Raw genomic sequence first — 13,330 nt, 5'->3', positions numbered from 1 at the left:
TTGCCGAAAAAACTATTGCACAAACATAATGTTTCATATTTAGTATTAACTCCATAAGTTTGTTTTCTTACACAATAAAACTACAAAACTTACAGCTCCAAAACCTCCTGAAATGTCAATAGAGAGAGATAGAAACCTGTATTTTTAATTGGTATGCATTTTAATATGAAAGATGGTATTCCTTCTTACACAGTTTTCAAAAAAAAGGAACTTGTAAAAATTCATAGTTTAAGACTAAGGCAAAACATTTCTCACAATTAATGATTTAAAAATAGTATAAAACAATTTTGTTCAAGTGTCCAACTAAGACGACTCACTGGCCCAAATGCATGTCTCTCTCGGTGGAAAAAAATGTGGTGTCTGTAAGAAAATCACACCACAAACACTTCTTTTGCTATTGTGAAAACTATAATTTTTAACTGCAGAAAAATTGAAATAAAGCGATGGGGTTAGGAAATGATGGTACAGAGTAAACTTAGAGTTGAAATAACATGCAGTGTAATTACATATTCGAGGTCCGTAGCTGGAGTCATTCACTCAAAAGACATATACTTGATCTATAAACATCCATGCTGAAGATGACTTGATTCCCTTCTCTGATTTCATTTTAATATTCTAAGACCTTGTGCAATGTAGTTTTCTGTCGCAGCGGGCTGTTCTGTTTGAATGATTTTTCCTATTATACTGCAGAATATAACACTCTACATCATTTCCAAAACATTACTGAAGGAGTGTGAAGCTCTACTGTAAACAGAAGTGAATCAAAAGGATTAATGTTTGAAGCTTGAGTTACTCTTAACGTTTGGAACAAATAACTTCCTTCAGGAAGTGAGCAAAATCAAACAGATGTGTCTGGCCAGAAACATTATCACATGAAAAAAGAGAAAAAGACTTATTTGTTTAATTTTTATACAATGCAATGCTATTGAGGGGCAGAATATTAATTGGGACACAGCTTTAGCTGGACCATAGTTGTTCATCTGTGAAAGGGAAGATGCTGGGCTACTTTTCTATAACTTTTCAAGTCTAGACAGTGCTAGACAGTGTGATTTTTTTAATAGTCCAGCCTGTGTGCTTCACTGAATGCTAGCTTTATGTAAGATTTTCTGCTTTAAAAATGATACTCACAGCTTTCTAAATCTTACATACATCTACAGGTCCCACTCTGGTCATTACAGAATATTGCTGTTACGGTGATCTTTTGAATTTTCTGAGACGAAAACGAGATTCATTTATTTGTCCAAAACATGAAGAACATGCAGATGCAGCTGTTTATGAGAACCTTTTGCATCAGTCAGAGCCTGCAGCGTAAGTATGACCTGCTGAAATGTACTTGTGTTTTTGGAAGATTGGGGAGGAGGAGAAATCAAAGTTTATCAGGGATAAGAGGTGTGGAGAAACATTTAATGCAGCAGGCTTTGAAGATTCTCTGCTGCACAAGAAAACAATTTAATTAAGAGGCTATTTGTTCAGGGGGTGGTTTATTCCAAGAGTGTCATTGTATACAGAGTGGATTGTATGCGCTCTTTGTTTTTCTTCTTTATCAAATTTTCTGCAGTTGTTTCATGCACCTCCTTGGCTCCAATTTTTGCACATATTTGTGTTTATTGTTATTAAACCTTGGTAGTGCTTATTTGGCAGCTTGAATGACAATTTCCCCAGTGTCAGACCGTTAGTACCCTGAGTTCTCCCAAATTCCTGCCTTCAGAAAGGACTTTTTAAAAAATCAAACCAGTGTCTTAAAATGTCAGTAGCAGGCTGCCACTGACAGCTCACTGTGTTTTGTGGTGAAACAACCTGTGTTGTGGCTCTGAGATTGCTCTTGTACTTAATTCTCCAGTATATTTTTAACTGCTGTGTTTTATATACCATCCCAGAGTTCTTTCCAAGGGCGTTTCCAAGCAGATTTCCTTCCGTTTGCAAAGTGAGAGACAGCTTACCAAAACCTAGGGGCCATTTAAATACCTGCCCATTCTAAATTTTAGTCTTTTTATTGCCCCAGTGGGCCCATTACTCTGTGTTGGCAGTAGCAAAAGGAGCAGGCGGACTCTAGGAGGTGGAAAAGTTCTTTATCCCAGCAAGGCATAGTACTGGTGAAGCTGTTTGTGCCGTGGCAATAAATGGGTAGCTGGGGACGCCCCAGAGAGGTTGGGACCACTGTGGTGATGAACATAAGGCTGTGGTTGCCATTGGAGGTGTGCCCTCTGTTCAGTGAAGGGATCGTGCTGTTTAAGCATATTGAGTTACTGTAAATTGAGTTTACAAACTGCAAATTGTAAATTTAGTTATTAACAGCAGAGTATTTACAAGATTCTTATGTTAGTATTTACTGCTGCTGAATGTGTCAGATGTGTTTCTAAATCTATTGGTGATCTCATTGCTCCTTCCCATGTTAGCTCTGTGGCTGCATTCCTTGTTCTTAAACTAAGCAGATGTTTCAGGCTAAGGAAGTATATGAATTCTAATGGTAATGAAGTGAAAAATGCCAAAGTACATCCATCATTTCTAAAGGTGCCTAACTGTATATTTATAAACCATATAGTATGAAAATCGGTACATTTGAATTATATATAGCAATAAGAAAATTTAAACTTACAAGATATAGCAGATGGCTGTCCCAAGCCTTGGCTGATCTTTTGAAGTACATATGGAACTTGGGAATTTCTGAATTCAACATTTTTTACCATTTGTCTTCTGCATTTCAATTGCTAATTGAACTGCTGAAATAGTCTGGTAGAAGCTGGCCTAAGCAGAAAAAGGAAGGACTAGCAGATCCTGTGAAACATCTGGATGTTAATATAAAGAGGATAAAGTCTGTATAAACAGTATTTATGTGAATGGTTGTGTTTGCTCACCTGAGCCAAACTCCAAACTTTGAGGTGTACCATTAACTGTACCAACAAACCTCTCTTTCTGTACAGGCATTTCCTCATTTTTTTCACACACCCACGAATTTTCAGTCAACTGATAATCTGTAAATCAATTATTCAGAAGCTTTGCCTGATGTTGGCTTTTTGTTTGGTTAGCTTTGAGACCTTTTTCACTAAACTATGTTTCTTTTGTTCTGCTGCCTCTGCAGTGATGTTGCCAATGAGTACATGGACATGAAACCAGGAGTGTCATATGCAGTCCCACCAAAGGCTGACAAGAAGCGACCTATAAAGTCTGGTGAGTTCAGTGACAAGGAATTTTGTTTGCTGATGGGAATGCAGGAAGACAGGCTTCATAGACTTGTTCAGTTTTAGCATATTTGTCCTTTGTGAATGGGAACGCTTAAAACTCAGTAATTGATGTGGGAAGGCTTGAAAAAGAACAATATGCTAAATTACAGTGTCCTGTATTTCTTCACACTTAAATGTAGTATCAGTATTTTTTTCTTTTTGGTGATGGGCTATTTATGTGATTCTAGACTGGTACTTACTAAAATTACTGTTTTGTTTAATGTCAAAACAACTCTGCATGATTTCTACATGATTAGACTTGCTTAACTCAAAAGCTGTTGTTGTTTACATTGTGTAGGATCCTACACTGATCAGGATGTTACCCTTTCTATGCCGGAAGATGATGAACTTGCTTTAGATGTAGAAGACCTGCTAAGCTTTTCTTACCAGGTGGCAAAGGGCATGAGCTTCCTTGCCTCCAAAAACGTAAGTTAAAAATTTTTCAGAGATGAACAGAATCAGTAGGTTTTTTTGTCACTTTCAGTGTTTTAAGGTGGTCTGTGTGTTTAAATGCTGAATATTTCTATGTTCTTTTCAACAAGCACTGCAAACTGATAGGCTCCCTCTCATATCTGAAGCTTTACCTGGTGTTGGAGTTGTGTACAGAGCTTATTGGCCAAAAGTGATGTTTTATATCCCCTAAAAGAGAGGTCAATGTGAATCAGTGCTATTGCCTATCCACTGCTGAGGGTAGTAGAATCAGTGCAAAGGTATCTATTTGCATGAGTTTTAAACAACGCTGCACTTGCTACTTCTCTCATGCAGAATATTGCCTTAAACAGCACGCATTGTGTGCTCTTTTTTCTAAGCATGGTTTAAGTCACAGGAGATGTCTTGATTTTTAGTTTTCTGGAAAGATAAGATCAGCTGAGAGACCCACAAAAAATCTTCATTGGCTAACTGAACATTATAGACATTCCTCTGGGTTTCGTCGGAGAAGTATTGCATAAAAGAAGGGGATTTGTAAAGAAGTCTTAAGCACAGCATAATTAGTATCTCCCTGTGGTTATTCTTGCATTTTATTGCAAAAATGGCATTTAACATGTAAACATTATAACTAATGTAACTACTACAGGTGCATCTTAAATAAAGTGCAAAACCAAACTTAGGGAATTCAAGGAAAGGAAGACAATCCTGGAGTCCTGTGTTACTATTGGGAAATGTATCTCGAATTCTGCTCTGAGGAAAGTGCACGTTAAAACTTTTTGCACTTGTGTTTTTTCTCCCACTGTTCCTTCTTCTAAACCAAAGCATAAGCTTCCCTTTAGTTTATTTTTCATCTATCAACGCATTCAAAACAGTCCTGACATGCAAACATATCATACTACAGATGATACACAGATTCACCACACTCTCACATCCTTCACTGCTGAGGACATGCAGTGCTTGGCACACTCATTCTGTATTTCTTCTGTTTTTCTAGAGACTAGCCCCTGGATCCACTATGTATTATTCCTGGTGACTTTTTCTTTATAGTCCTTCCATTTTTACAGACACAGTGGCGTTAAATAGCAAAGGCAGTAAAGAATGTAACATCAGCTCACCTTGAGGATGGGAAGTAATGCAAAGCATTGCTCTGGCAGCACCCAGTTAACACCTGTATCACAGAATTAAACTGCAAGGCACTAAGGTGTTACTGGTCCTCTTTAGTTGTTGTATACTTACACTCTTTTGGCTCCAGCAGTTAAATTAGTTAATGCAGACTGCTGTGGGCTGGTAGATAAGGTACCTCAGGTTGCCTCACATCCTTGAGGCAGGAGGGTCCATGAAGACCAGCACGCAGAGTGCCCAGGTGCTCTTCCACAACTTGTCAAGGCTGTGCAGGAGTTGGGATAGGAGTTTGTTCTGGGAGGGCAACTGCCTTAAGCACTTGGTGCCTTCATCAGAGCTTCCTCCCTTGGACAAAGTCTCTATATTCCATGCAAACTGTACTGATTCTGGAGAAACAAGGCAAAGCCATACTGACTCTTGGCCATTCCTTTGCCATACTGCTTCAGTGCTGTATGACAGCTTTACATATGCAAAGTGCAGAATGCATTGTATACAGAGGTGAATGAGAGCCTACCAAAACAGTGGAACTACTAAAAATTGTTCCTCATGTAAGCATGCTAAAGAGACAGAGATTAAGTTACTTCTGCAATCTGCAGTTACTTTCTCAGCTTGATTTTCATAACCTTTGATATTTTAGGCCATTTTTTGGCTAGAAATTCCAAAAGTTCTGTATTTCAGAGAAAAAAGAAAAATTGAACTGTCTTCAGTTATATTTGGCTGTGGCCTGCATGGTAAATACCATCAGTAAAGCTGAACCTTAATACTCTTCTTTCCAGATGAAAGAAGAAATCATTTAGTTAGAGAATTACCTCCATTTTTTAACAAACATATATGGGCCAGTGATTATTTCAATAAATCAGAAAAAAGGGCATTAAATTTTAGCTGAGAATGTGAAACACAGCAAAATTCAATGACTGTGACTGGTATTTTCTAAACGAAATGCATTGACAACCTTATTATTGTGGATTGATGTAATTATTGTAAAGATACGAGATCAGAATGTTTACTCATCTGAGTAAGCTTATTAGAACATGGCTTCATTGTGATTTACAGCTTGCCTTAAAATGCATAGTACAGTAAGTTACATTGCTAAGTAAACATGTAACCAAGCCTGTTAGGGATATCATCAACTAGTTTTGTTTGTTTGTCCATTATTTAGTGCATTCATAGGGATCTGGCCGCAAGAAATATTCTTCTAACTCATGGTCGAATTACAAAAATCTGTGACTTTGGCTTGGCAAGAGATATAAGGAATGACTCAAATTACGTGGTCAAAGGAAATGTAAGTATACAAGATACTTAATACACTTGTTTTAAGCTAAGCAAGTTCCTGTTGTCTTGATGTGCAAATAAAAGTCTTTTGTACTTAGATGGAAATCTGGATTTTCCAGTTCTGGTGTGTATACATATATCTATATATATATATATGTATATATCTCCATGTTGGCTGTGAGGGGAAATTTCTGACATAGATGTGTGTGCTGAAAAAATCCTTGGTTTATACTTTTTATACTGGAAAATATGTGCTCATAGCTGAATGTGTGTTGTAGTGGAAGAGATGTTTTTGCTGTACCAGTATAATGTCCAGTCTTGTTATTACACATGAATGTACCTTTGAGTACTTACTCTGTAAGTAATTGCTAGTTTTGACATGGAAATTCTCTAGTATCCCAGTCCTAAATTTTGGAATTATTTGGAAACATTTCCCCTGGGCATTGGACTGTTTGTCCATTATAGTTTATTTTAAAAAATATGTAAATAATCAGGGTTTTCCAGCTTCTCCTTTTCTGTAAGGGAGCACTCAGACATTGAAAACTGAAGTATGAATTTACTGATTAGAGCATCAATGGGAGGCAAAACCATCTTGATTTCCTCTGATTCAATAGAGACATCCTGACCTTGTATGTGTAACAAACACAGCTTTTGCTTGCAGCTGTAGTTCAAACCCTGTAACAGGGTTGGAGCAAGACACTATATTTTGATGAGAAAAGTTTAAAACCTCCCATGTAGAAGAGTACCGACTTTACAAGTACCTATTAAACCTCTGGAGGGGTACAAAGGCACTTTGAAGTGATGCAAATTACCTTGGCAGCACTTGCAGCCCCCTTTAAAGTGCCAGAGCAGTAAAAAGAGCCCTACTACAAAAGAAATTTGAGCTTCTCTGTGGTTAAGCTGGGGAAGTGTTTATGAAGTATAGGTATTTTGCATCTCAGACTGATTTATGCTGCCTGGCTTAGTGTTTTAAGTCTGTGTCAGATAGGTGCAGCCAGCTGCTGCCTTCAGAGTATGTATACTTTCACTTGCACAGTTTTTCAAAGGAGAAGATCCCTGTTCAGCAAGGCAGCCCTTGTTCCCATGAGGCCTCTATGATCTTAATGATGAGGGGCTGGTCATTACTTAGGGGTTTGACGGTACATGAAGTAAAGCTTACCTGTCCTGGCTTCAGCAAGCTGATAAAGAGAGAAAATGCCACGCCTGAGCATCTCATGGCAAACCAAAGGGATTTGCCATGCAGTTAACTTCAGTCAATCCATGGTACCTCAGGTATGACATAACTCTGATGTTGTGCTGTTACCCAGCAGGCCTTGATGTCTCAAGTACATACAGCATCCTTATTTTAGGCTGTGAGACAGACAGGTTTATTGGTCTTCAAAACAATGTCAGTACCAGCCCCTGGTTCAGGTTAGGGAGCAATAGGAGCTGAAATAATTCATGAGTGCCTGCTGTGACAACATATTGAGTAGTGTTTAGTGTAACGAAGCTACTTTCAGGCTCAAGGTCAGGTCAAGAGCTGCCTGATCATAAAGGGTCATGGGAGTAGGAAGTTTAGACCAACACTTTAGGAGGGAAGTGTGCAACTGTCTAGGTTATTCTTTAAGTTCATGAGTTCATAGAATCACAGAATCATAGAATGGTTTGGGTTGGAAGGACCTTCTAAGATCATCTAGTCCAATCCCACTGCCATGGGCAAGAGCATCTTTCACTAGATCAGGTTGCTTAGAGAGCCGTCCAATCTGACCTTGAACATCTTCAGTGTTGGAAATATTGCCCAGATGAAGTATCCACAACCTCTCTGGACTACCTGTTCCAGTGTCTCACCATTCTCTTCATAATTTTTTCCTTGTTTCCAATCTAAATCCATGCCCTTTCAGTTTAAAACCATTTTTCCTTGTTCACTTATCACAGGCCCTAGTAAAAAGTCTCTCTCCATCTTTGAGAGCCTTCCTGCCCTCCAGCAGATCAACACTTCTGCCCAAAATATATATATATTAATATATATTATTTTATTTGAATTAAAATTTTTCTACTGATAGACTAAGGAGCTAATGTATTGACTAAAGCCTTGAAGCATCTTGACTGTGTGAATCTTATCTGGCTGCCTGTGCCAGCCAGTCCACCAAAGTAGACTTGCTTACATGCTTAAGTAACCATGCCATGAGCACTTATATTATTTTCCTCCGACTTCCTGATATGCTAGGAGTCAAACAGTATTCAGAAAATCAGAGTGCAAGGAATAGTATTAGCTTGGTAGACCCACAGAAAAATGGATCACTAGCAATGCAGCACTTGGAGACTCTAAAATGCTAAAAGTTTGGTTGGATACTTCTTGATTTTAAAAATATTTAAAGCTCATAAAAAACCAGAAGGAGTTGATTTTACCTTGTCAATTCTTTATTCCTTTTGTACATTGTCTTAATTTTTTCCCTGTCCCCTGGAAAGGCTCGTCTTCCCGTGAAGTGGATGGCACCTGAAAGTATTTTCAATTGCGTCTACACCTTTGAGAGTGACGTCTGGTCGTACGGGATATTGCTTTGGGAGCTCTTTTCTTTAGGTAAGCTCCTTCATGGTGTGTACTTCATATCTGTTTCATTTTGGGGGTTATTGTAGATGCAGAAATCACATTGCTCACCTGCTCTCTCAACAGGAAGCAGCCCCTATCCAGGGATACCTGTGGACTCCAAGTTCTATAAAATGATCAAAGAAGGATACAGGATGTTCAGCCCTGAGTGTGCACCACCTGAAATGTAAGTGAGCAACCAGCACCTCCAATCATCCAAACATCAGTAAAGATGTGAAGAAAGGGAAGCTTCTGTTCTTGCACTGAGGCTCATTGCACTTTCCCATTGTAATTTTTTGAAGTTCTTCTCATGTTTTAAATAATTCATGTACTCTTAACTAGCAGAATACATGCCTGTGTTGTCACAAGCAATGAAATACGCTCGTGCCTTGTGCCATCTGATCACTTTGTCATGGCACCTGCTCTCTGTCAATAAATTATTGACAGATCACAGAACATAATTCAACATTTTTACTTCAGATAAAGAAGTCAGTGAGATGTATCACCAGACTGTAGAGCATCTGCATTTGTGCTTTACTTCCTGACAGCAAGAGGACTGGCTACTGATTTCTTTATGAGACATTCCTAATTCACTATTTTGTAAATGGATTGGTATTTAACAAGCTGCCAAAGAACACTGTGTCCAGAGTCTCCCATTAGTGGTGAGTTCTCTGTTTTCACAAACACAGGTGTTAGCAGCAACATTCCTGTTCTTAAAGTCATTTGAAGAAGATGCAATGATTTTGTTTCAAATAATAATGCAGGAGAGATAAGAGCTAAGGATTTCTTCATGACCAGTATTTAATTTTGGTATCTTTGCAGGTATGACATAATGAAGAGCTGCTGGGATGCTGATCCCTTACAGAGACCCACATTTAAACAAATTGTACAGATGATAGAGCAGCAGCTTTCAGATAATGCCCCCCGGGTAAGTTATGGATTAAGCAGTTTCAAGCAAGATGTAACACTAGAGCTGTGAGAAGCAAAGAGCCCAGGCACTGCATTTCTGGTATTACTTATGTAGCTTTGCAGCATCAGTCTGGGTAGTAGGAATGATACTTGGGCTATTCCTTTAGACAGCATCTATCTAAGCCCATATCCAACATTTATTAGCTGCAGAACATTTTTTGCATTACTGATGTTTCTCGCTCACAATAGACCTGTCACAGCGATTTTGATGTTACAAAATGCAGTGGTACTGCATATATTCATCTTACCCTAAACTATAAAAATTCTGTTAATCTGAGAAACATCTCGTAAATAAATACAATTAGTTTTTATTAGGAAAGCCATTGGATGAATAGGTGGAGCCTTTGACACTCTTCTGTATCTTCTCACTTCCCTCCCCTAATACCATTTACATAACCTTGGAGGTACATTTTCACAAATTGTGTGTGCTGCTCTTTCAGCCATTTCATAGTGAAAGCTTATTCTGAGCAGGCAACTGGAAAAAACTGTCCAAAGAAAAACTAGAGGCACATCCTAAACTTGGATTTTCTCTCTCCATAACTTCGTGTGTTACTGGGGTTTACAAAAGTACATTTAAACCTCATTTTAAAATAAAGCTTCCTTTTACCTTCTGGATGCCTCGTTTGGGCAGAGAGTACATGGCTTCCTGACAATTTGAGAAAAGAGGAAACTGAAAGCTGCTGGTGTTCGATTGCATCCTGTAGAGTATTTTTGGCAGGTGCAGGCATTACTAAAACAAAAGAAAGAATCTGAAGGAATCATTAGTGAGATTTTTGGGGGAGCTTAGTAATAACCTGAGCTATTTCTTTTTTTTTGAGCTCAGCTGAAATTTGGCATGCAGTTGGAAGGTAGTGTTTTTAGTAACTGAGATTGAACTTTGTGATTCTTTAAAGTAGCAGTTAAGCCCAAGACCTTGTGACACTGTTTTGATTTGCAAAGAAACTCCTGAGCTGGAACCCCTCCACAGCAGTGCATAGTACACGGTGGGAAAAGGCTAAGAAAGGAATGCTCTTCAGGAATGTGTGAAGGGAGCAGACTGCAGAGTATTGACACCAGTCTTTGGCTTCTGCAGGTTTATGCCAACTTCTCAACCCCAGCTTCCAGTCAAGGAAATGCTCCCGATCACTCGGTGAGGATTAACTCGGTGGGCAGCAGTGCTTCCTCAACTCAGCCTCTCCTGGTACGCGAAGATGTTTGAGTGGCATGTGAAGGAGAGGAGATCAGATGTGTTAGCTGTTTGTCTTGTGCAGGGGCTGAGAGAGGGACAACTTCAGTAATTTCTCTTTCTTTTACTCACTACTACCACTGTGTATCTGAAACGTTGTTGTAATACTGTCCTTTACCATGCACTGTTATACATAAACTTTATCTGCTGAGCACGGTTACAGGCATCATTGCAGTGTTAATTGAAGCTGTATATATTTTGCTATATTGTGTGTATTTGCAGTAGAGAGCCAGATGTGAAGGAAAAAAACATCCGACAAAAGAAATCCTAAGCCAGGGTGTGGAATTAGATGACTGTAGATCAAACCAAATCTGCAGTGATTCGTCTCTGGATCTGTGCCTGGAATGCATACAGTCATTTTCTAGTTAATCTTGTTTTTCTGAATTTATGAAATAAACAAGTATTAAGTTAATGGTTTTGTAAACCCCTTTCCACATCCAGCCATGCCTGAAAGGCTTTCCCAGGCAGGTATTACAGTTTGGAGGCCAGTGAGGGTGCTATATTTACCTGGGAAAAAGAGGTGAAGGAACCAAGACCCTTCCAAAGCTGATTTGCACAGCTGGAAACTCTCCTGGGAGCTCTGGGGTTTAAACCAGAGGAGAAAGGAGGAAGAGCATGGATTTTCATTTTTATGAAAAATGAAAATCCATTTATCCATTTTCCCACCTGAGCTGTCAGCCTTGCAGACCAGTTGCACTGTTTCCATGGATATATGCACTACTTCCCACTGGTGCATTCCCTGCCAGCATTAAGCTGCCCATTGCTGGGTCTCACACCACCATGGAGCCTGAACTGCTTCTGTGGCCCTCTGCCTGGTGTGCCCAAAGACTTTGACATTTGTTTTGCTAATAGTTGCATCTAAAAGTGTTCACCAAAGATAGGTGGGCCCTGCCAGATTGGTCAAAAAAACAGGAGGAAGGCTGCTTCCAGTAAACTGTGTGTCCGGAGAAGAGGTCGTTTAACGAGTCATCTTATCTAAGGGAGACAAGAGAATAATAATGCTCTCCTGGGGGCCCTTTCTTTATCTTGTCTTCCCAGGTGAATCTTTCCCACAGGCAGTCTTGGATAGTGTTAACTGGAAAGGACTATTCTCCTCCACCCCAAGTTGTTTCTCTGGTAGTCTGGAGATGATAGTGAAGAAAAGTCTAACTGAGAAGTGCCAAATTTATAAATGGCATAAAAGAAAGAATCCTTTCAGTCTTCTTTGAAACACATGAAGTTTTGGGGTCAGCATCAGTTGAGCCCAGGGTTATGCCTAAAAGTCTTTTCTAACCCCTTTTCTTCCCACCAGGAACACTGCTGGTTCTTTTCTTCCTTTGTTTCTGACCCCTAAAAATAAGTAAAGGCATTGAGAGAAGTATTTCTCAGAGGCAGAGTACTACTTGAGTACCAATTTATTTACAATGCACTTAAGCACTCTGTTACTTACTTTACCAGAATTTTGGTTGAGTTTACATGCAATTCAAATGTGTAACTGCCCAAATACAAGGTAATTGTAAATACACACGCTGGTAGTATATTTTGGGTTACGTGGAATACCGCGCTCCTTCTATGACTGTGCATTTGGTTTGTTGTTACAGGAATCCGTCTTTCAGAGTTAAATAAAAAAAAATTAGCCATTTGCACTGAACTTAGGCTGTTGCACCTTTCCAAAGTTAGCCATTTGTTTGGATGCACTCTTATGCATACTAGTTGTTGAGCATTTTCAGTTTAATGCTATAAAAGCTCTTTTGTAACGTGTTGGCTTTTGGAGCAACTGTAGACAAACTAGTTGTTATAGATGTCTCGGTACTTTACAGACACTTAGCTGAAAGAGGTTTGGGTTTTTTCGTTCTTGAAATTTATATTTTTATAATTTTGGGGGGTTGAAACTTATTTTGCAATGGCTTGGTGTTTTGAATGGGTTTATGCATTGTTTTTGTAAATATGGAAATGTAGCAATAATGTCCTTTTGACTATTCTCAGTCCTTGAGTCTCAAAAATATTTTTTTATATATATATATGCAAAAACTATATGTATAAATATGTAAGTGTTTGAAAGTTTATGAAACACTTATGGATATGTTGCTCAGTTGTAGAATTGCAGTTAAGAAAAGTTCAAATAAATCTGTAAATATGTATTCAAATGCTAACAATGTGTATTATGTTAAAACTGAATATTTTCATGTAAGTTTTAATAAATTCCTGGGTTGAAGCAAAACCTCAGTGTCTGGCCACACACAGGTCAAGTCTGGCATTCTGAAACACTTTTGCGAATACATGCCAAAAATTATTTGCTCTATAAGTTCTTTACCTGCGAATATGTGGGACAAATACTTGAAAATTCCAATGCAGCTTTGTTCTGGAAGAAAATTGCAGTTAGAAGATTGATCTTGTAGACTGTTGGTGCAGTCTGTATGACATGCATAGTATTTAAACTGAAGATCTCTCAGTATTGCTAAGGAAATGGTTGCAGAGGCAGTTGGAGCCACTCAAAGGCAGCAGTGATGCTGAATATTCCCCCTTGCTTTAAAAACTGTCCATGCA

At 38.7% G+C, this 13,330-nt stretch overlaps 1 protein-coding gene across 5 annotated transcripts in view; it reads left to right on the top strand.

Annotated features, from left to right (window-relative positions):
- Positions 1–12,381, top strand: part of KIT (KIT proto-oncogene, receptor tyrosine kinase) — a 53,044-nt gene extending 40,663 nt beyond the window's left edge. For all 5 annotated transcript variants that reach the window (XM_030239529.2, XM_050973862.1, XM_050973861.1 and 2 more), the window contains exons 14-21: positions 1,158–1,308; positions 3,080–3,168; positions 3,520–3,647; positions 5,932–6,054; positions 8,493–8,604; positions 8,698–8,797; positions 9,433–9,538; positions 10,652–12,381. In XM_030239529.2, the coding sequence (XP_030095389.1) occupies positions 1,158–1,308; positions 3,080–3,168; positions 3,520–3,647; positions 5,932–6,054; positions 8,493–8,604; positions 8,698–8,797; positions 9,433–9,538; positions 10,652–10,777 (935 nt within the window). In that variant the 3' untranslated portion in view covers positions 10,778–12,381. The remainder of the gene's footprint in view (positions 1–1,157; positions 1,309–3,079; positions 3,169–3,519; positions 3,648–5,931; positions 6,055–8,492; positions 8,605–8,697; positions 8,798–9,432; positions 9,539–10,651) is intronic.
- The last annotated feature ends 949 nt before the right edge of the window (positions 12,382–13,330 follow it).

This window comes from Serinus canaria, chromosome 4, assembly GCF_022539315.1.
Source record: "Serinus canaria isolate serCan28SL12 chromosome 4, serCan2020, whole genome shotgun sequence".
In the NCBI taxonomy this organism is placed as follows: Eukaryota; Metazoa; Chordata; class Aves; order Passeriformes; family Fringillidae; genus Serinus; species Serinus canaria.
Note: the sequence above shows the minus strand (reverse complement) of the source record. Positions and strands in the feature narration are given on the sequence as shown.